General features: G+C 44.2%; 1 protein-coding gene across 2 annotated transcripts in view; it reads left to right on the top strand.

The window, feature by feature from the left end:
• Positions 1-6,943: 6,943 nt before the first annotated feature.
• Positions 6,944-23,899, top strand: part of ANK2 (ankyrin 2) — a gene marked incomplete at its 3' end in the record, with an annotated part of 315,375 nt that continues 298,419 nt past the window's right edge. Inside the window, exon 1 of one of the 2 annotated variants that reach the window (XM_083631489.1) lies at positions 6,944-7,735. In XM_083631489.1, the coding sequence (XP_083487615.1) occupies positions 7,661-7,735 (75 nt within the window). In that variant the 5' untranslated portion in view covers positions 6,944-7,660. The remainder of the gene's footprint in view (positions 7,736-23,899) is intronic. The other variant, XM_083631494.1, reaches the window with a different exon arrangement.

Here is a 23,899-nt window from a genome sequence, read left to right as displayed (position 1 = left end):
AGCATTTGTAGGAATAAGCCTATAATGAATGACTGTGTGTGATGCAGCAACTTAGTGTAAAAGAGCTGATTCCTGGACACTGAAGGATGACTCATTTAAAGAATGGCAGTAATACAGAACTGATTTTCTTCTAGGAAGGAAGGAAGGGAATGACTAGTCCAGCATTCCTCTGAAAAAGACAACAACAAGAAGTAGATAGTGATCTAGCACAAGGCTGGATATGATTAGATATATAAAAGCTTGTTTTGGAGGCAATTGATGGATGAGTAATACAAAATGCTTTTGGTCAGCCGAAGCCCACAATTATGATCAATCACGGATATGCTTCATGTTGACAGCTGTTTTATCACAGAAGTCTTTATCATATAATCTTCTCAGCAAGGATGCAGTTCACCATCCATAGTTCAGGTCCATAAGCTCTAATACAAATTCAATATTCAGAGTCTCCTTTCCATGTTGTTCAAGAATAACATTCAAATCAGTTAGAAAATATTATTCCAATGAAGAAAAACAAGGGGTTCAAACACCTGTTCCAAAACTGGACATTCTGTTCCCCAAATAGATGGATGACCCTTCTGGAAAAATGTCAAAGGAATGAGATTTGACTATCAATATTAATTGAAAATATTTTTATCCTACCATTCCACCAGAACATGACTCAGTTGCTGAGGTGCATTACAAGATCAATAAAACAATGCAAAACAAAATCAATTAGTTTGCTTCAATAAAGAATAACTACTTATTAAGGGAGGCAGCTAATAGTGAAAACAACAGGAACAGACTTCTTGCAAGGATACGCCTTTCTATGTTCAAGATGAAATAAGCATGTTTGGGTGATGAAGGGTATATATAAATCACAGGTAATATGTGAAAATGCTTTTTGCATTATGCTTGGGTTTCTTAATTAATGTTTGGTCCTTTTCAGGCTCAATTTTATGCACCCTTGCCTTGAAGCAGGTCCCACTGAATTGAGTGGGACTTCTGTTTGAGCAGAAAAAATGCACCTTAAGGGTATAACCTTCATTGTAAGGGTGTGATTTTTCCACAATTAAACAGTTCCTTTATTCATTTATTTTATCACAGTGGTGGTGTTGATACTTGTCAACAATTAAACATTTAAAAATTCCCTTCAATTTCAGTGGGAATGATTTCAGCCTATATGTTTGACTTTATCACTTACCTATGCAAGTTCATTCCACAACAAATTTGTTATTCTTTAAAACTCTACAGGGCAGTCTTTCTTCCTTTATTACACGTTGATACACCTACTCCTCTCTGGAATTTATAGAGGCTAAAATCAGAAGGTCAGCAATAACATTACAAGTAATTAGCCAGACTATAAAAACTAACAATAAAGCATAGCAATAGCAATGCTTAGTTTAAAATTGCCAAGATTTGTTGAAGTCAGTGAGATACAGACTGATAGATAAACCAGTTAATAAAGAAGTCAGCTACCCAGCCACGCGGGTGGTGCTGTGGGTAAAAGCCTCAGTGCCTAGGACTTGCTGATCGAAAGGTCGGCGGTTCAAATCCCCGTGGCGGGGTGCGCTCCCGTTGCTCGGTCCCAGCGCCTGCCAACCTAGCAGTTCAAAAGCACCCCCGGGTGCAAGTAGATAAATAGGGACCGCTTACTGGCGGGAAGGTAAACGGCATTTCCGTGTGCTGTGCTGGCTCGCCAGATGCAGCTTTGTCACACTGGCCGCGTGACCCGGAAGTGTCTCCAGACAGCGCTGGCCCCCGGCCTCTTAAGTGAGATGGGCGCACAACCCTAGAGTCGGACACGACTGGCCCGTACGGGCAGGGGTACCTTTACCTTACCCAGCCATCCTACTGGATGTTTGGGATTCCCACTGCCAGGTTACCAATCATATTTAAAAACTGGAAAATACAGATCAGCATCATTTAGAATGGTTGCAGCAGGCATACCACATTAATATCAGTTATACCCTCATGGGCATAGGCAAGCGGGGCAGGGAGGGAAAGCTGTCCCCAATCAATAAAAACCAATAAAAATACATAGCAAACTGGGGTTCTGCCCCCCCCAACAAAAATCCTGGCTATGCCCATATATAGCTTCAAAACAAGCCAGCCAGCCTTTGAGTTTTTCCAAAGGCTTGCCCGAGAGTGAAAATATATGGATTTCTAAAACACAATACAGAACCTGAAGCTCCGGCTTTAAGATGCCCATCATCCAAAGTTATACTGAAAGCAGCTCTTAGGCTTCCTTATGTGAAGGAAGGAAAATCAATTGCAAAAAAATAAAGCACGAGAAGGGGCTTTTAAATCAAAGCCTCTGCCTACAATAAACGTATAACATATGGTTCCCTCAGTGATCTATCTTGCATTAAATGTTTTTTTTATTTCAAGTTTACTTTGAGGTACCTTTATTCCTAGCAAAGGCCAGTTTTGAATGTATACAATCCTTGAAACAATTCCAATATTCACCAGTGTCAGGTTAATATGCTTAAAAGCATGGCTGTTCAGTAAATATCCATGCGTATGACTGAAATGCGATTCACATTTAGCTGAGAGTAAGTCCCACTGGACTCTGTAGAGACTACATCTGAGTAGATGTGCAAACTATGGATCTGCAATCCATAGTTCTTATTCTGCAGAAGCGATGGGGAACCTGTGGTACAGAATTTGTTGGATTCCACCTCCCATCACCCCTAACTTATGGCCATGCTGACAAGCTGATGGGAGTCCAACAACATCTGAAGTTTCACAGGTCCACTGTCCCTGTTTTAGAGGTAACTCAGGGGGACTGACTGCTGGATAAGCATCAGTTGGTTAGACTGTAATACCACAACCACCATGGCCCTTTCCTCCTGGTAGGTTAGGCAGTTAGATGCAACAGGGAGGATTGGGGAGGGGTTTGCTGCAGATACGTGTTCCTGGGAAGAACTATTAAATGTATTTGTACAGGGCATGTCTATATATAACCATGCCATAGGACAAAACCTCTCGGCACTGCATGTAGTGCATGCTTCTATAATGGGATGCACAGACAAAAAGCGGGAAAGAAAAGGAGTTTAAGAGAAGGTTAGTTGCGATTATGTAACCATCTTATGCAAGAAGTGAACTGAATGTAGCTGGTAATGGTGCAAGACCTTCTGTGGGCTGATAATTGAAATGTTTCAGAATAAGTGGATTATATGAATGTTGCAGGCCACTTATCCAAAAAGAGCAACTGGACTGTGAAATCACTGTTCTAATGGGGGTGGGGGGTGGGAAACCAAGTCAACAAGCATTTTTGTTTTGAAAGGACATTTTAACTCCCAGGCACAAACAGTGGATAATGCATTAGGGAAGATGGGAAGAATACAGCTGGCTTCTCAGGATGTCTAGAGACTATTGGGGTGGGGGTGTTATTTATGAGTTCTTGTTGGGGGTCAATATTTAATTTTGGAGATGCATTATTTTTGCTGATTTTGGAAGACTATTTTTGCATTAGACTTTGTTTTGAATTATGCATGGAATGTTTAATTTTATTGTATATTTAATTAGATGTTTTCATTAATTTTAAATGTTGCTATATTTTTGTGACTATTAGAGTGAATTATGTGATTTATTTGATGTTGCAAGCTGCCTTGAGCATGGAAAGGTGGCTTACAAACAAATGATGATGGTATAAATAAAAGGTTTCATGAGACCAGATTAATCCAAAGTGGGTTTAAACGATCCTACAGATGGCACTATATTTATAACTCTGGGGGAAGCCTACATCAGTTGTGTTTGTGTGTTTAAAATTTGTAAAGTTTTAAGCATAGAAAAAATATATTTATAATGGAAGTGCCATCACTTGATGGAGCATTCTCATTTCAGCAGTTTATGTTTTACATAATGCGAAAGGATGGCAATTGCTATGGGAAGATAATGCTGCTCATTTGCTACATGGAGGAAGAAAACATCAATTTAGATTCATTTAAATAGCAAAACGGAAAAGGAAATTTTACAATCACAACTTACTTCCTATGCGAATATTGATTACCAGGTGTGCAACACTGGGAAACACTTGAACTTCAGGTCTTGCCGACATTTGCTTTAAATAGCCAGTTCAGAATTAGGGAATGTGTTGTTCTTACCAAGCTCAAATTTACACTATGCCAAAAGAAATAGAAGGATGTTGAAGGTGTTTGCTGCAGAATGAAGAATACAGGTGGATATGCGAATCTGTGTAAAGACCTGAACTGGATGTATATGTGTAACACTGATATTGACAAACAAAATATATGTATAAACAAAATAAGCAGAGGGGAAAGGCAGAAAAACAGGTTTGAAACTTATCCACACAAGCATCAAGTGAGTGGTCTGTGGAATGGAAGACATTTACATCCCAACATACCCAACAGTCCTGTAGTGGCTATTGATTTTTAGGAACGAGATAATGTGATCTTTAAAAATATCTTGATCCAAGTAGTTCTGGGAACCTTCTCTGCTGAGCCAAGCAGAGTCTGCCAATGCCAACAAATTCCTGTTGCCAGCCGCTCTTTTTACACTTTCTTAAAGCATCAGGCACTACCTCTGAGCTGATCTTTGTTGAAATCAATGGGACACCGTTCATAACAAATAGATTTATGACGGAGGTGGCTGTCTGCTTTATATCCTCTTGTCAATACATTTTTCCTTCTCTGCTCCTATTTCGATCTACTCTCCACCATAAATTTTCAAATCTGTATTCTTCCACAGAACTGGTCTTTTATACACCGAAGTGTTAGTCTGCACCTGCTCTGTATAACAGCCTTGCTGTTGAAGTGTCATGCATTAAGGGCTTAAATAACCTGGGAAGACATACAGTAGCATATATTAGCCATTTGTGCATTTAGAATTCAGATGTGGCATCTTCTGTAGATGCAAAAAAATACACCATGCTCCAACTTGTGTTCAGTTTCAAAATATAAACATAGGGATACTCTGAGGACAGAGGAGTATATTTGGCATTCTAAATGACTCTGTTGTATTTCACGTCATCTTCACCAGTTTAAACATGTCAGGAAATTGACTCATATTTTCCATCAGTAAAAAATGCATTGAGATACAACTTTTACAGAACGTGCCCTCCAAGACATGACATATTTGATATAAATGCAGAGCATACAGACTAATCCTCAATGTCAGTAGTTCCCAGTTAGCTAAATACTGTGGACTCTAGGTCTGGGCGATATCTCAATATATCACCCAGGACCAGTATGAGGAGCAGACCGCGATGTCGGCTTCACTCAGCACTATAGCGCTGTTGAAACCACCAGTGTTCCTGAGTCCCTCTGCTAGCGACTTCCTCCAGCGAGCTTTGCTAGCAGAGGGACTGCGGTGGCAGTTTCACCAGCGATATATTGCTGAGTGAAACCGCCATCCCATTCTGCCCTCATACTGCACAGAGGGAGAAAAAAGCCACAAGGCACCGATACAGCTTGTTCCTCCCTCTGCATCTTTTAACCGCTCAGCTGAGAAGTTTGCGGTTGCCGCTCCCCTTGGCCGAGCAGGTAAAGGATCCCCCAGCCCAGTGCTGGCTGCCGTACAAGCTGGAGGAGCACCGGGGATGGCTCTGCTGGGGATGGGGAGGCCAAGGATCCTCGCTGCTCTCCCTGTTCGTATAGCAGATATAGCACTACCGACCCTAGACAGTCCATGCCACAATTGTGCTTATGACACAATCCTACCCATGACCATGCAAAAGTAAGTCCCATTGAGTTCAATGGGGCTTACTCCCAGATACGTTAGGCTATAAGAATGCAGCCATTATGTCATCCATGAAACGGACCCTTCAGGCAGCAATCCTGTACCAAGTTATCTGGGAGTAAGCTCAGATAACTCAGAACGCCATGGGAGTAGCATACGGGACATGGGTGGCGCTGTGATCTAAACTACTGAGCTTCTTGGGATTCCTGATCAGAAGGTCAGCGGTTTTAATCCCCGCGACGGGGTGAGCTCCCGTTGCTTGGTCCCTGCTCCTGCCAACCTAGCAGTTCAAAAGCACATCAAAGTGCAAGTAGATAAATAGGTACCGCTCCGGCGGGAAGGTAAACGGCGTTTCTGTGTGCTGCTCTGGTTCTCTAGAAGTGGCTTAGTCATGCTGGCCACATGACCCGGAAGCTGTACACCGGTTCCCTCGGCCAATAAAGCAAGATGAACACAGCAGCCCCAGAGTCGGCCACGACTGGACCTAATGGTCAGGGGTCCCTTTACCTTTACTTTAGCAGTTTGAAAGCAGGCCAGTGCTAGTAGGTAAACAGGTACAGCTGCGGTGGGAAGGTAAAGGGCGTTTCTGTGCGTTCTGGTCATGCTGGCTACATGACCAGGAAAGCTGTCTGTGGACAAATGCTGGCTTCCTCAGCCTGAAGCAAGATGAGATGAGCAACGCACCAAATAGTCGCCTTTGACTGGACTTAGCCGTCCAGGGATCCTTTACCTTTTACCTTTACCTAGCACAGGCAGAGAGGCGTTTGCTTCTGTTTATCCCGCTGGTGCGCCTGCCCTACGAGGGATGAAGCTGCCGAGCAGCAGCACGAGAGCGAAAGCCCTTCCTCTGGCGACCACACCCCCGCTGCACGCTCAGGCCACCGCCTCTGCGTGGGTGTGCTCACGACGCTTACAAAGCCGTGACAGGAAAAAAATGAAGTCACTGTGCAGGGCAGAAATCCTGCGAGGTGCTGGGCTGGGGTCCTGAGCCTTTCTTCATGGACTGGACAGCCCTGCATTCCCACTCGCCCGCCTCCAGTCCTCAGCCAGCCACACAGGACTACTGGACTCCTGCCATGCACACACCCGGCTGTCTTCCTTTCCGAAATATTAACATGTGGGAAACCGCTCGCCCACCTAGAAACGTGCCTCGCCCCTTCTGCGCCTCCCCACCCGTTTCCCCCTTGTGCCACCTCCGTCCGCCAGCAGCGGCAGCACCGGAGCGAGCCTTCTTCCAAGGAGCTGTCCATGACCTCACGCAGAGCCGAGCCTTCCTTTCCTCTCACCTCTGGGCGTGTGTGTGAGGGACAGAGAGCTCCTATAATAATCCCCGCGCTGGTGCGCTTCGCTCTCTTCCCACCCCCGACAGACACTGAGACGCGGGCGCGCGCATACACACACACACACAGAGAGAAGAGGCTCAGCCTGGAGGCTGGCGCGGCACTAAGCCGGGCGGCTGCGGCGCGCCTGAAGAAGCGCCCCAGCTCTCCAACCGCCAGGGCGCAGCGAGGGAGCCGAAGCGGCGGCGGCCTCCGACTTTTTCGGGGAAGGTCATTCATTGACCAGTCGCGTGCCCTTCTTCCCGCCCTTCCCCTCCTCTCTGTCTCTCTTTCTCTTTCTACGCTCCCCCTCCACCCCCATTGCAGCGTCCAGCCTATTGCAGGTTGGGAGGCGGGCTGCTGAGGGAATCCGGGCGTGCTGTTTTGGCCGGCGCCGAGACCAGCTCTCTGCTGCGAGAAGGGCGGCTGCAAGCGGGACGGAGGAAGGTGAAAGGAAGAGGCGAGAGGGACCTCGGGGCATGAGCAGCCCAGCGCCTGCCTTCCGTTGGCGCTGGCCCGCTTGAGGCCGGCAGCTGGAGGAGTAGCAGCAGCAGGAGGAGACGGCTACGGCTGCTGCTACCAGACCCAGCACGGCGGGACTGGAAGGAGAGCGGCACGGGGACAGCGAGGAGGACAGGAAGGAGAAGCCCCCGAGCGGGAAGATGGCTTCCCCCACCTCCCCGGGGGTCCCTGGAGGCGGGACGTCGCCCCAAGCCAGCCAGCCACGCCTTCGGCAGGTGGGTGCGCTCACACGGCCCTGGGGAGGAAGGGCGGGAAACGCCCTCGGAGGGGCGCTTTTACCTCAGGCTGCAGCAGCCGGAGGCGCGAACGGCCTCTCCGCGGACGCGCGCAGTCGTTCACTCACCCGCCCTGCGGCTACGAGCTTAACCTGCACCTGTTTGAAGGAACCATATTGCGAATGGGTGGGATGGGGTGGGGTCTGCTTGGAAGTCAAGGGGTTTGGGATAACAAACTTAGGCTGGCATGTGCAACGGGGTGGCGGGGGGAACGGATGCCGTGCTCCAGCTTCCATTCATCACGCCGCTCCACCTGTCCTCTGCCTATTCATGTTGCCACACTGTCTGGCAAAACCACTCAAAACGGCGGTGCTCTTTTTAATACGTTGGTGTTTCACTGGTCATCAGGACAGACGCTACTTATTTAATATATTTGCACCCCACCTTTCTTCCTTCACTGAACTTAACATGGTCTTCTAGGGGCTTTACAAGTGGGCACCAACCCTGATCTAATGGCTCCTTAGCTTCAGCAGGGTGACTGCACCATAAGCCATCAGCCCCCCCCCCCACAGCACACCTTGATATGGACATCTAGCCTATGAAAAACTGACAACACTGTTTAGGCATGTCAGACAAGTATCTTGACTTAAGTAATGGCACATGGTCACCATACACACTATGTTGTTTGGAAGGGTCATGTCTTAGTGGAAGAACAAGTCCTTGAAATTTCCGGGTAGGGCTGGCTATGCTCCCCATCTGAAACCCTGTCAGTCAGTGTTGACAACCCTGAGCTATATGGACCAACAGTCTGACTTTGTATAAGGCACCTTGCTATGCTGCTTTGTCTCGGACAGATGTTAGCATAGTAGTTTTCCCTGACTGATAAGATCCTACAGACATTATGTGCATGCAAGCACCTACCATGGTGCTACAGCTGCATAATACTACAGGCTGCCGTGCAGTGCAGACCATTAGCCAGACACAGCATTTCGCAGATTTCTTTGCAGACACATGATACAGATACTACTATATACAAACACATAGCATGGCAACCCACACGCCAAATACTGCAGCACTCCCCCCCCTCTAGAGAACTGTACTGATCCTACACAAAACAAACACAGTGTTGCATGGCTTACAGACCACACAAAAGATATAGCAAGGCCCATCTACACATTTATACTGATTGGCACAGTGCCTGGCCCGGCACTCACTTAAGTCCAGCAGTGGGTAGTTCCCACATGAAGGATTCAGCTCAAGTGCTTCATTCTGACATCGTAAACAATTACCCGTTTCCCATCAGACATCCGACCAACTACGTACTGGCAGCACCAACCATTCAAAGAAACTAACCATCTCATAGATGAAAAGATCAGATGGAATAAAAAATTCATTGAGGTACAAAACGCATTGCTTGCAGATCACAGGCCAGTCAAAGACAACACAACTGCAGACAGCATGCTGCATGGCACAAAAGAGCTGTGCTGTTTGACAGACATAAATAAGCACTACCTGCCTTACACAGACACGCCATAGCCAACATGTTATTGAGGAATGCAGATTGCAGTTTACACTGTGCATGACAATTGCTGCAGTCTTTGCGTGTCTGTGGATGAAAGTGGAAGTGTGTCACAGAATCAAGAAAGTATTGCTGATGCATGGGGAGTGCAGAGGTCTGAATTCTATATTTTGCGGCGTATGCTGCCACCATGCATTGTTATACTATGAAGATAGTGAAATTTGGCTCTGGTATAGGTAACAGAGAAAGGTTCTTTCCTTGGTTACCAGCTCAGCCTGGATTTTTGTCATTGGTAAACAACACAGGAGACGACAGGAAGGGAAATGTCATTTGCAAGAGGTCTGAGCTGCAGTACCAGCAAAGGAGAGATTTCAGAGAGTGTTGAAAGTTTATAAACATGGAGGTTATCTGGTAATAACCTTTATGTTAGGCCTTCAAAACAAAAACAAAAACAAAACGACTCTTGAACTTCTAGTGTAACAATTTTACTGATACAGAGCTGGATGTAGGCTTAGTCATGCTTAGAGCACATTCACTGAAATGAAAGGGACTTGGAATACTGTAGGTACACAGTACCTGGACAGCTCATTTGAATTGTACAGAAATTCATACTGCCCTTGATGTTTTCATTCTGTTTCATAACAGAATCCTGTCCCAACCCCACCTTTCTGTTGCCTTACTTCCTTTCACATTTTCTCCTTTTACTGATATAAACTGACTCATGAGAAAAGGTAATGTCTAGCTATGTGATCTGAATTTTAATGAATGTGGTCTTCAGTGACATCCATTAAATTGTCTAAAATGAATTTGTCTGCTGCAGAGAACAGAGCCCTGCAAAATTCGATTAAGATTCTGACAGTAACCACATGCCTTTGCCTTTGTCAAATGTGTGTGTGTGTTTGTATAATAAAACACAGATATTAAAAATGATATCTGTCACCTTTTGCTTTATTTCTGCCAGAATTCTAGTTTTCATACGGATACCTTATAGCAAATGATATTTGTTCATATCAAAAACTAATTGATGAACAGCTGTTGTATACTTTGTTTTTATAGTTGGACTGCAGCTATGCACAGATGCAAGTTGCTAATTAATAATACAACTTTTCCCATAGTATTTTCTCCCATGCATTATTCCTCTGCATATATCTTATTGAACAAACAAAAAAGTAAAATAAGGTGAGAGAGGTACCTTGCAGGGAACTGGTGCATCAGTTTGCATATATATTTAAATGTTTGCTAGAATTGTTTGTCATTCTCCACCTGGCCTGATTTTTATCCAGTGTGATACAACAGAAATGCTGCCAATTTCATACTGCTAAAAAGCATACACTTATATGGAAGTGCTTCAGAATAAGCTGAAAAAGAAAGAGACTGCATTCTTGGAGGATTACAGTTTGATTATAGGTGCCATGTTGGGGTTCCTTCTCTTATATATTAAACACATTTGTCAAGGAATTATATGGTAACTTAAAAGGGTTTGGTGTTTGGATTACCATTAAAAATGCAAATGATTTTTATAACAAGTAACAATGACTCTGTATTGAAAGATGAGGCTGGAACTTCCTAATTTATTTCTGGCTCTGGTCAGAAACACCATTATAACAGACTCTTTTAACCCTTCTTCTGGCACTTTGTATTTCACTGCCAGCTGGAAACTGGAAGTAGGGATAGGGAGAGAACTGAACTTGTACCAGAGCTTAATTTTAGAAGCAAGAAAAGTAATTGCAAAGTTATTTGGATCAAGTAATCTTATTCTTCCTTAGGAGGGCAGTCCAGGGAAAATAGGAGGCATTGGACCTCCTTCTCCAAAGGTCATTCAGCTCTCACCACAGAGAGGAAGATATGCTAGGAGCATAGGAAGGTCCGTTGGTCCAACTAGCTCACTTTTGTCTACATTGATGGCAGCTGCTGTCCAGGGTTTCAGGTAGGGGTCTCTCCTACCTACCTGGAGATGCCATAGATTGAATTTGCAACCTTCGGCTTTCAAGGCAGATGCTCTACCATTGAGCCATGGCCTTTTCTCATCCCCTTCCTTGAAATGTCCACATCCCTAACTCAGTAACAACATCGGTAGAGCAAAAAATGGGGAGATGACCAGAAGAAGGGTTGGATCCGAAGAATTCCATGCCTTCCCAGTCTGTCAACCTGTCACAAAACCAGAGATTTGTTTTTCCATTCATTGTTTCCAATGGAAAGGGAATAGTTCTAGAAGAAAATCATTTAAAAGAAATCTGAGTGCTCCTTTGCCCTATCTTCTGCTCTGCCAGTGAAAGCCCAGCAACTTGTCGGATGAGGTTTAATAACTGACTTAATTTCCCCAATTCCCTAGCTTCAGGATTGCATCCGAAATGTGCTTTCCAGCCTTCTAAAAGAATAAGACTGAATTTGCAGAAGATGTTTGGTTTGTTATGGGTTGGTGCCTGGAAACTGTGACTTCAGTTGTGGAAGTGCTGTAGATGGTGTCCTCTGACTGATAAGGTATATGCATTGATACAGATTGTGAATGCTAAGGCTGGAACTGTGAACAGCAAGTAGCAAGTGGATTTAAAAGACTCTGGTGCATTGATTAAAATTACTTCAAATTTTAGAATGTTTTCCCCTTCCCAAACTATATTGTTGGTATTAACTAGCTTGTGAAACTTTCCTGTGTTTAATGACATCAACATTAAGGCAATCGTGTTAATTTAATTGGGATTTTTAAATATACAGTACTGTGAGATATCTTGGGCAGGATCCAACTAATGAGTCCTGTCAGTGAAAGCCCATGCAATGACTTCTGCTTGCATAAGTAAGCTTTTCCCCATCTACTCATGTGCACCCTTCTCCAAACAGGGTCAGTGTTTGTGTCAGGACAACCACCAGAACAGTACATGGAAGGGAGGAGAAGGGGGATCATTTCATCTGCAGGGCTGGCTTGTCCATGAGATGGACTGAGATAGATGCCTCAGGTAGCAGAATCGAAGGGGTAGCGCTGCTGCATGCACCCTGCCCACTGCTGCTTCCGGGTTCCAACAAGATCTTGTAAGAGTCCTGCAAAATCTCACAAGATCTCACTGGAAGCTACAGCCACTTCTCCTCGCTTCTCCAATGCCACTCCAGGTAGCCTGCCCATCCCCCACCGCAACTGCAGCTTCTGGTGAGATCTTGCATGAGCCCTGTGGAGATCTTGTGGAGCTCTTGCGAGATCTCACTGGAACCCAGAAGTTGCCGCCGTGTGACCCCAGTAAGTGAGGCTTCAGGGAGGCAGTGAGGGGATATGAAGGGCAGCACTTCCCTGTTTCTCCTCAGGCGGCTAAACGGAACAGGCCACCCCACCATTTGGCAAGCTGAAATGCTTGCCGTGATTAAACAACTGATACAGCAACAAGGCTAAATTACTCCCCTTAGCTCAGGATGAGAAACATTGTTCATAAGATTAAGAACCAGAGGAGCAAAGGGTGCAGGAAGTTGTAGTAAATATACTCTTCCTGGTTTTCTAGTGATTTCTCAGGCCCCAACTCCTTGCTTAGCCTTTTAATTGGCTAGGAGTGGTACACAGACATTATTGGATCTGGTTACCTACTCCTAGACAACCATGGGGTACCTGATGCTAACAAGGCCTTCAGCTTGGGCTTAGTTGGTCAACCTGTGTTTCTCTTTGACACCTGTATTTTTCCTGATTTTCCTTCCTTTGATATGGACAGCTTATGCAGAGATGAAACCTAGACCACAACGACCACAAGAACAACAGTGGTCTCACTTTGTAAAGGGATAAATAGGGCAAGCTAGTTTAACTACTGAAAATAGTTTTGGTAAGCTTGACTCATTGCATTCATTTTTAATATTTGATGCCTTCAACACACCGCAGGTCTAAATAATAGCTTATTGGATCATATTGCTGAAATGTTGACTATTTTGTAAATTTTCCAGAAATGAACAAAGTGAACTACATTTTGAAAGAATCTGCCTTCTGAATAGCCTTGGATGGATTTGAAAGTTGATTAGATAGATTTGTGGAGGGTAAGGCTGTTGATGGCTATTAGTCATGGTGGCTATGTTCTACCACCACAGTTATAAGCAGTGTGTCTCTGAATATTAGTTTCTAAGAATCACAGGTGGGGAGAGTGCTGTTGCTGTCAGGCTTGGATTGTTGGTTTCCCATAGGCATCTGGTTGGCCACTGAGAACAGGCTGCTGGACTTGATATAGACCTTTGGTCTGGTTCAGCTGGTCTCTTCTTATGTACCTTGGCTTGGTCTTAAGGAATGGGAGGAGGTTATGTGATTCTTCAAGAGATGGTTCCTGAAGCTACACAAAAGGTAAAAGCAGCAGTGTTTGCTCATAAGAAGAATGAACCCAAAATCTGTATCAGGGCAATAACTTTATTAGGCCAACAGAAGTTTTTGCAAGCTTTTGAACTCTCCACAGCTGATCATCAGGCTAGATCAGGGTTTCCCAAACTTGGGTCCCCAGCTAGTTTTGTACTATATTTCCCAGCATTCCAGCTACTGGTCTTGCTAGCTAGGGGTGATGGGAGTTGTAATCCAAAAACAGCTGGAGACCCAAGTTTGGGAAACCTTGGGCTAGATGGTAAATAAAGCAAAGTGGTGGGGAATTAGCTGCAGTTACTGCTTTTCCCCGAAGTGTTTGATGAGGAAGAAGGTGATGCTCCTACTTTCCTGCTCCTCATCACCTACCTGGATTGTTTCATTCTGTGGGTATGAATGCCACAAAAATACGTAAGGTAGAGCTGGCTGCTGATTGGGGCCTTTAAATGTCAGAAATTGCAATACCTCTGAAATGAAATAGTACTTGGGGGTTATCATTTTTCTAGTTTATTTTAAAGCACTCAGGTCAGGTGCATGAAATTATTTCTTATTAGGCATTCTCTAAATGTTCCTGTAGGCTGCCTAATTCACTAGCAGTACAACAGCTGTCACTCAACAGGGCAACTGAAAGTAAAGGAAGATCAAGGGTGATGCTGAGATTTGAGCTGACTGCACAATTTAAAAGAGACGCTAACTAGCAAATGCATGGAAATAAAAATAGTAACTCAACCTGTTAAGTAGTGCTGCCACCGCCTCTGGATTAGGTGGATGACTTGGGATAAACTAGATGCGACACAAGAGTTCTATTTCATGGGAGCGTAGGATGCTCAATAATGTCTACATGGTTTTCTCTCAGTCCTATGTGAAGATGCCAGAGATTGGACCTGGGACCTTCTGCATGCGAAGCAGATGCTCTACCAGGGAGCCATAGCCCTCCCCAAATATTGTCTAATCTGATCTGACTTGCATCTGCTCTCCAAAGTCTTTTCCACCACGTTACCGTTGTTGGCATGCAACCAAGGAAATGGGGGTAATTGGCAGGCCCCCAGCTGGTTCCAGCCCACCGGCCGGTGTGCCAGGCAAACTCCAGTTCTTGGTGCAGCATGAAGCTTCAGAAGCTAGGGCACGCGACTCAGCAGAGTAAACGCTATGCAACAGAAGTGGCAGGAGAGGCTGTGTGAGCATATTTACAAGCAGTTTATTCTGCATAAATCAGGACAAAAGGAAACATGTCTGATCTCCTTCGTGTCCAAAGCAAGACAGCTAAAGCAAAAGCTATACAAAAACGGAAGTTCCCAGCAAGCTGTGCTGGAGTGTAAACAGGCATGTGACATGCAACAATCCACACGTCTGTTCTTAAGGTGAAACGGAATATCCCAACAACCTGAGCCCTTTCACAGGAGGTGTCTGGATGAAGGACTGTTCTAACTCCCTGCTCTATACTGTCCACTAAAAAATGCCTCCTGTTGATTTCCCACCCACAGAAGGAAAACACCCCTTCCAATACCTTAAGCGGCCATTCCCCACCTGCCCATCCTCTGTTCACACAGGCAGCCTGCCATGGCTGCTTTTGGATGAAGACATCATGGAGGAAAGTAATGTGTAACTCCATATCATGTCTAATTTGGCTGTGAGCAGTCTCTGATGCAATTGGTTGAGCATCTTGTTACCAAATTGAAGAGTCCCCGGAGTGCTGAATTTAGCTGGTGACATTCTTCTTTTTTTCCGGAGGTGGAGGTGAAAATGAAACTGTGAAGAATGAAGCAAAGGGTGTCAGGATGTATTATCTAGTGCCAGCAACTCAGCATTGTGAGTGAGACAGAAATAACAGCATGAGCAGCAATACTTGTACAGGCAGTACCTGTCCAATAATAAATATATTATCCACACTTGCAGCCAGAAAAATAGTTTCATGCATTGTCAAATGTTTCACATATATACACACACATATATTTCCAGGGAAAGCCAACATGGTGCCCTCAATATGTTTTGGATTATAACTTAGGGTTGCCATATTTCAAAAAGTAAAAACCAGGAAACCACCAAAATTGTTGAGGGTCTGGAGGGCACCATATTGGCTACTCCTGTTCTATTTTAATATCAGGTCAAGTCTCTGAGTATCTTGGTTTTTTGTAGCCAAAAGAACTGCACCCATGTACAAGGGCATAGTCATACCTAGGGATTGGCGAAACCAGCCCCCACTGGGGATGCAGGCCCTGGTGTATATGCAAAAATCACTTACCAGGCATTGGAGTCCTCTTGCGACACACACACACACACACACACACACACACACACACCAGCTCAGAACTCCAGTTCCTGCTTTGCCTGCAGAAGGAACCTGCCGGGATCTCCAGCAGGAAAAGTTGCTGTTGCAGCAGCTGCAGGAGGGGATGAAAAGGGGTCCTTGAGTGGATTCCAGGCAGAGAGCAGTGTGGTCACCCTATCTAGCCTGAAGGAGACACCTTTCTCCTGTCCAGGCACCCTTGCCTGCTTCTCATATTTTTTTTTCTGACAGGGGGGTGCCAATACAGCTCCTTGCCAAGGGACGCCTTTGTATGCTTCTGCACAAGAGAAGGGCATTGACAGACTTCAGGGGAGGGGGGAATGCCTGAGATCTTCAGAAACATTTGCTTTGCTTTGTTTTGTTTTTAAGGTGAAATTCCTAAGGGGAGAACCCCAAAAAAATCAAATGAGGACTCAGTGCGGATGGGATCCTAACTGATTATTGGGGGAGGGGGTGAGAAAAATGGGTGAGAAGGGGACAGAGAAACTGCAAAAGGAGGTGGTAGGAAAAGACACATATAATCTCATTGTCTGAATAGGTAATTTACTGATTCATTTTGAGAAGCTACAGCAGATGGCATGGTGATGGTGGCAGCTCCACTCAACTAACCTCCCAACAGCTGAGTCACTGCTGCTTACTAGGAAGGAGAGTGAAGGGCGAGGCAGCAGGGTACTCTCTCTCATGCATAGGTAAAGGTAAAGGTACCCCTGCCCGTTCGGGCCAGTCTTGCCAGACTCTAGGGTTGTGCGCTCATCTCACTCTATAGGCCAGGAGCCAGTGCTGTCTGCAGACACTTCTGAGTCACGTGGCCAGCGTGACAAGCTGCATCTGGCGAGCCAGCGCAGCACACGGAACGCCGTTTACCTTCCCGCTAGTAAGCGGTCCCTATTTATCTACTTGCACCCGGAGGTGCTTTCGAACTGCTAGGTTGGCAGGCGCTGGGACCGAACGACGGGAGCGCACCCCGCCGTGGGGATTCGAACCACCGACCATGCGATTGGCAAGTCCTAGGCGCTGAGGTTTTACCCACAGCACCACCCACGTCCCTTAACTCTCTCATGCATAGGAGGTCCCAAATGCCCACTAATTTCCATGCTTCCCATGTCCCACGCTGTTCCTCAAAGTCTGCTTTTTAGGGGGTATCTTGGGGTGTGGGTGGGCTGCAGCAGAAGAACGAATTGGGGAGCCTCATTCTGCAAACCCAAGTCTATTCATGGTTCTTAGGATGCAATAGCAAGTTTATTATGAACATATGAACTTTCCTCATACAGAGTGGGCTGCCATAAATGGTTGATGGGCTGCAATTAATCTGGTTATCTGTACAGCAGGTGGGCAGATTTCTGTCTTGTGGGATCTCCTTTTTAAAAAACTAGTACCCTGAAATCCACTAAGTGGAGCCAGGTGTAAAACATTGGATCAGGTGAACAGACATATCCTAAGAACTAAGGAGCAGGGTGTTGCTGAACAACTGTTCAGCCCAGGAATTTGTCATCAGTACCAGAACCAATCTCACAAGCACTTTAACACACAAATTCACTCTTTTTCAGCAAACTATCAGTAGTGAGGTGGAGAAAGCTTCTTTGCTGCTGCTATTGTTACATAATTAGGAGCCAGAAATCCTTGCTGATCTACTGCAAATGACCTGGAGATCTCCCATTACATTCCAAGCTGCCTTCTTCTCACCTCTCCCTTTATAGTATATCCCCCAGTAAACCACTCTCTTTCAAAACAGGAATCTTTTGACTTTTCTGGCACCGCTGTGATGCAGGAGAAAGATGTTCATTAGCTTTGATTTAATGGAGAGAAGCAGATAGCCAGTCAGGAGAAAAGCTTTGGTTGCCAGACATAGCTGTCTAGAATGTGTGGTAGAGGGCACGGGAATAGGCCAGTCTCTGTGAGGCAAAAGCCTCAGATCAATTTGCTCTGAGTCCAGGGAAGAACCTTGAGGGAGGCACCAAGGAAAGAATGGAAACAAGCTATGTTAAATGTGCAGGTGCACAACTTGCGGTTTGATTCCAGTGTGGCTCTTGACAGGTTAAGCAATTAATCCATCCCTAGTTAAAAAGAATTAAATGGGTTGTTTTGGAAGGTCATATGTTTACAGTGGTACCTCAGGTTAAGTACTTAATTCGTTCCGGAGGTCCGTTCTTAACCTGAAAATGTTCTTAACCTGAAGCACCACTTTAGTTAATGGGGCCTCCTGCTGCTGCCGTGCCACCAGAGCATGCTTTCTGTTCTCATCCTGAAGCAAAGTTCTTAACCCGAGGTACTATTTCTGGGTTAGCGGAGTCTGTAACCTGAAGCGTATGTAACCCGAGGTACCACTGTATAGGAAACAGCATCAGCTTGAGAAACTTTCTCTGAGGAAGAATTCTGGATAGCTTGAAAACCTACAAACTATTTTGTGATGTTGCGGTTGGCCTCATAAAGGCATTGCCCTGATACGGATTTTGGCATGTTAAGTTTCTCTTCTCAGTAAGCTTAAGCTCTTATTCCTCCCCCACCCCATTTTTTTCCTTTCCTCTTTACAGCCCAAACCTAAGCATCTTTAATCAGACATAAATCCCACCGAGTTCCATGCAACTCACTCCCAAGTAAGATTTCAGAAGATTGCTGCCTTAGCCTTTCAATTTAATTAAATGGGGTTTTCCCTCCTGTATTCGTCTTCTAGCACGCTCCTGGTAAAACAAAATACAAAGTTGTGGACCAATTACCATGCCTCGTGAACTTCATGTGTAATCCATGACTACCAGATCCCTGGTGGGTGATCAGTGTCTCATTCAGTGATGGATTATAGGCAACAGTCTTGGGCCTGTGTGCTTTGTGAAGTATGAACTATCATGTAAGATCCAGTCTTGGGATTAATGTTTGAAGTTGGATTTTCAGTAAATGGTCTGATAACACTGTGAAATAATAGTTATGTGTGTTTTTCCTTCCAACTGCTGGGACCAATTATGCGTGACTGTTCCACATTTTTTTGTTGGTAATCAAATCAAAGCTGCGGTTGAGTCATACATCACAGCTGAGATTCCCACTATGGGAAAAAAAATCTGACCACAGTGACATTGTGCAGTCTGACAACTTTGTATCTTTCATTGCATCCACTTGCACAGCTCTTTAAAAAAATGAAAAAAAGAATGCCTGCGTGGTTGTAAAATATTCTGGTTTATCTGCGTGCCTTAATTGCTCCCATTGAATATGAGGAGCACAATGGGGCAACGACTTGAGACTTCCCTATGTTAAAAGAATCTTTGTTTAGGCAACAAAAGATTCATTCATCAAAAAAGCCTGCAAAACATTTGAGTGTTTGCTGTGTTAACCCTTTTAAATTCAGTTGTGCTGCTGCATTCTAGACTAATCGGTTGTCCTTTCTAGCACCTGAGCTTACTGTTCCTCAGCAACTGCATTTACTGGTGACCTGTGGAAGGTTGTTTAGCCTCATAGTTCTTATTTCTGCCTATTAAGCGTTATTAATACCAGCAAAAACTGCTCGAGTGCTTTGCAGATTGCTCTTCCTCATTTTTCGAGAGTATCTGGCTTGACTCACTTGTGCAATCCACCTCAGTCTTTTTACCAATTTTTAACTTTTTTGCCAGCAGTTTCGCCATGAAATACACTGTTAGCATCTGTCCCTGTCTTTTGCACGCATTCTGGGGACAAGAACTAAGTTAATTCATAGGAGGATTGTTGTGTCTGTTAAGGTGAGGAGGGGGCTAGACTAGATGACCCCAGAACCTTTTTTCAGCCCTTGCTTGTGTTCAGATTGGTTCACAGACAGTACCCCATTGTTTGTTATTTGATCATATGACTACAGTCTTCCTGGGTCAGCCATCCCTATGGGTTCTATTTATAGCCCTGTAGCCACAACAAATCCTCTGAAATGTTGAGGAGGATGAGAAATGAATTATTTTTGTTTGCCACCTCCTTAACATTTAACATGCGGGTTTTCTCTTCTGCTATGTATCAGAAAACCTTGGTGGAATCAGACTGACTCCTGCATGCTGCTTTGGTCAGAAATTCCTGCTTAGTTCCACTATTAGGCTTCAAGTGAGATGCTTTTATTTTTGTTTCTCCTAGAAGAGTACACAAGGGCGGGTGAGGGGTGAGAGAGGAAATACTGTCATTACTGGAAAGCCACTCTTTTTCCTTGCAAACAGCTGGTGCCTGTGTTAATAAACTCAAGGGCAACTGCTTGCACATACAAAATCAAAAAGAAATGCTCTGTAGCTCTGTGAAAAATTTTCTGTGAAGCTTCTCTGTGTGTTTTGGGACTGCTGCTTCTTCTGTTGCTGCTGACTGATGAATACAGCGGGAATGTGTCCTTGTTGATCCTTGTGGGCCTCTCAGCAGCTTTTTGTACTTAATCAGCTCTGCAGGGATGGCCCTTCCATTAGTAGGATGAGGCAAGTCACATCAAGTGGGGAATCTTTGGCCCACCAGATGTTACTAAACTACAGCTCCCATCATCCTTGATTATTGGCCATGATTTCTGGGGCTGCTGGGAGTTCTCGTTAAGTAAATATTTGGTGGAACAAAAAAACCACAACTACCATCACTGTTCTAAGTAGTCTGGAACAGGGTGTATGGCATTTGAATCTGCTCAGTCCCTTATTTCTTCCTTAGAGGCCTTTCACTGGTACCCTACTTTTTGGGGTGCTCTTTCAGCTAACTAAGGTGGAATCTACACACATATAAAAACCATTATGAAAATGATTTTTTAAAAAGCGTTTTAAAAAATACATCCAATTTTCCATAAGGCTCACCATCGCCATCTAGTGTCACAATGTATATTGTACTTAAAACACACTTGAAACATTTTATGTGCAGCTGTATAGCTGAGTCCTAGGTCTAAGATGACTGTGCCTGATAATCTTATCTCTTGGTTATTCACTATTATTTTTTTTAAATTTTTTTACTCTTGTCACCTTTAACATTGTTTCAGTTTACCTATCTTTGAACTGGGACTATGCTGAGTTTTGAAATTGGATTTCAAATATTATAAGCCAGATAAAATGGTAATAAATGATTAAGACACTTTACATATAGATGTACTTCCCAAAAGAGATGCATATGTTATCCTCCCATGATTAAATTATTGTTTAATTAATCATTGCTGGATGACTTACCGGTGAATACGTGAACCAATGATGTGCAGCTGTAGATGGTATAAGCTCATGGGAAGGGTTCTGTCTGCAATGCTTGATCTGTGATGGCTCATACACAGATGATGATCACCTCAGGATGTTACAGTTGTCAAGTGTTGACTATGCATGTGTGAATGAGCTCATATTCTTTGACGAGAAGGGGGATTTTTATGACTGGATGAAGATCGAGAGAAAAGTAATATGCCACCTTAGCACAATGTTTGCCTCTAAAATGCAACTTCAGAGTTAGCATGCAGAATTTCACACTTTTCTATACGGGAGCCCATTTCGAAAAGATGCAGAAGAGGGGAAAACAAAACTTTTGGATAAGGTTATTATGCTCAAAGTGGCAGCATACGTGGTTCTCCCCGTCCTCATTTCATTCTCATCAGGTAGGTTAGGCAGCAAGTCGCCCTGAAGGACTCCCAGGAACATCTGGTCCAACCCCCTGCAATTCAGGAATATGCAGCTGTCCCATATGGGGATCGAACCTGCAACCTGGGCCTTATCAGCACCATGCTCTAACCAACTGAGCTATCCAGATATATATAGATAGATAGGTAGATAGATAGATAGATAGATAGATATATTCCTAATGGAAGTAATAGATAGATCTACAGCCTGATTAATGAATTCACACTTTTTAGTCAATTAAAAAATGTTTCTCAATTAAGTAATTTAACCAATTAACCAATTCAATGTGTGGTCCTAGGGTTGTATCATTCCATTAGTGGAAGGACTTTATGGGGAAGGTTTGTAGCTCAGTGGTGGAACATCTGCCTTGCATTCAGAAGATCCCAGCTTCAGTCCCCGGCATCTCCATGTATGGTCAGGAGAGTTCCCTTCTTGAAACCCTGGGAGCCACTGCCAGTCAGTGCAGACGGTACTGAGCTGGATAGACCAGTGGTCTGAGTCAGTTTAAGGCAGCTTCCCATGTTTCTATGACTTCTGTTTATTCAGAAGTCTTCTTTCCCTGCATGCCACCTGAACTGCTCCACTGCCCAATCTGCTCTGGACTTCACTGGATACAACCCCTAATCTTCACTCTTAAAGCCTTTTATTTATTTATTAGCTTCTTAAAATGTTTGCATTGTATATGTGCTGTGATTTAGCCAAGATGTCACATTCACTCGAAGCACTATGTGTCAGTGCATACAGATGCCGTACGTATGAGGAAATATTTTATATTTTTTTAAAAATACAGTGTTAGCAAGTGAGGACAATCTGAATCATTCTCCATGGACCACTTTTAACCCTTCTGTTCCCCCATTCACTTCTCATGAAGCCACCAGCAATTGAGAGGAAGCATGAAGGACAGGCCTACCTATCCAAGCACTCTTCTCGATTGGTAGGCCTGCATATTTTGAAAAAGTATTTCAGCATATGTGCAGCATTTAGTGCTTTCCCCCAGTATTTTGAATCAAGTCACATAGGTCTTTCAGGTCCTTCTCAAGGTACCCTTTGGATATGTTTAATGTTTTGTGTGTTCATCCATGCAGGTTGTCCGAAAAGATGACTCAGATGGAGGGAGATGCACTCAGCTACCAGTCTCTGGAACCACTGCATCTCCTCCTAAGTGCTTTTTAATCTCATTTACATGACATTTGTTATAGTGCATGCTCTGTAAGAAAGCAAATGGTGTGTGTGATTCAAGCTTCCCAAATTCTACCTATTTGGCTTTGCTAAGAGATAATCATGTTACTAATTACCAAATGTTTTACTAAGGCAGCTATCCAAACAATTTTTCATTTGATCATAATCCCGTGTTGTTCCTCCTTCTCTGGAAAGTCAGTCCTCACACTCCAGACTCTCAGGAAGTACAGTGGTACCTCGGGTTACACATGCTTCAGGTTACATACACTTCAGGTTACAGTCTCCGCTAACCCAGAAATAGTGCTTCAGGTTAAGAACTTTGCTTCAGGATTAGAACAGAAATTGTGCTCCGGCGGCACGGCAGCAGCAGGAGGCCCCATTAGCTAAAGTGGTTCTTCAGGTTAAGAACAGTTTCAGGTTAAGTACGGACCTCCGGAACGAATTAAGTACTTAACCCGAGGTACCACTATAGTTGTCTTTTCCAGACTTCCAACATCTAAGCTCCCTTCCCTTCCTTCTGTGCTTCCACTTCAGCTGGATGTGCGGTGCTCAGCCAGTGACCCTGTTTGGTTTTCTCCATCCTTTTTGGATGAGTTAGGTCCAGTTGTAAAATCTGCTTGATTTACAGTTCATCCCCCCCACCCTAAGCATTTTCTCTCTCTAGAAATAAGCTTCATTAGGCCACTAGGATTTACTGCCTCATAAACCTTGCAGCTCCTAGTTTCACTTGTGAATATGAAAAAAATCAACCCTGATTATGGTTCTGAGTTGAACAAGGATGGCTTACCCAGGGCACACTTTGGACAGGAGACTGCTTTCTTCATGCAAGGATGGAAATTGGCTACTGAAGGTGGACTCTGGAGGCAGGGAACTATCAACCTTTGTATTTATTTTTTTGGCTACATATACATCCCACTTTGAATTGCTCAGAGCAGCCTACATTTGTATGCAGACTCTCATGCAACCTATTTAGCTTCAGGAATAGAGTCCAAACCACTGCATTGGTCAATTTTTGCACTGGGCAGCTTTGGCCATCTGCATATAATACAGTAATGTTGCCTAATTTGAACTCAACTTCAATTTTAACTCTTCAATGAAAGGTCTACAAGGCAGGTGGAGGGAAGTGGGATGAAACATCTAGATCTACTGATATAGCTTGGGGTGATTTGAGGTTTAACTTTTTTCCTAATTCATTTACAAGCCACAGTCAGCATTACGTTGAAGCCGCAAGATAATTTGAATTATAGGAAGTTGTAGCTTTCTGATTCTGTTTTACTACACGCTCTCTACCAGGATTTAATCAGAAAGAAGT

This window comes from Podarcis filfolensis (genome assembly GCF_964270895.1).
Source record: "Podarcis filfolensis genome assembly, chromosome: 9".
Classification (NCBI taxonomy): domain Eukaryota; kingdom Metazoa; phylum Chordata; class Lepidosauria; order Squamata; family Lacertidae; genus Podarcis; species Podarcis filfolensis.
The sequence above is the reverse complement of the archived record's forward strand: the minus strand, read 5'-3'. Positions and strand labels throughout refer to the sequence as shown.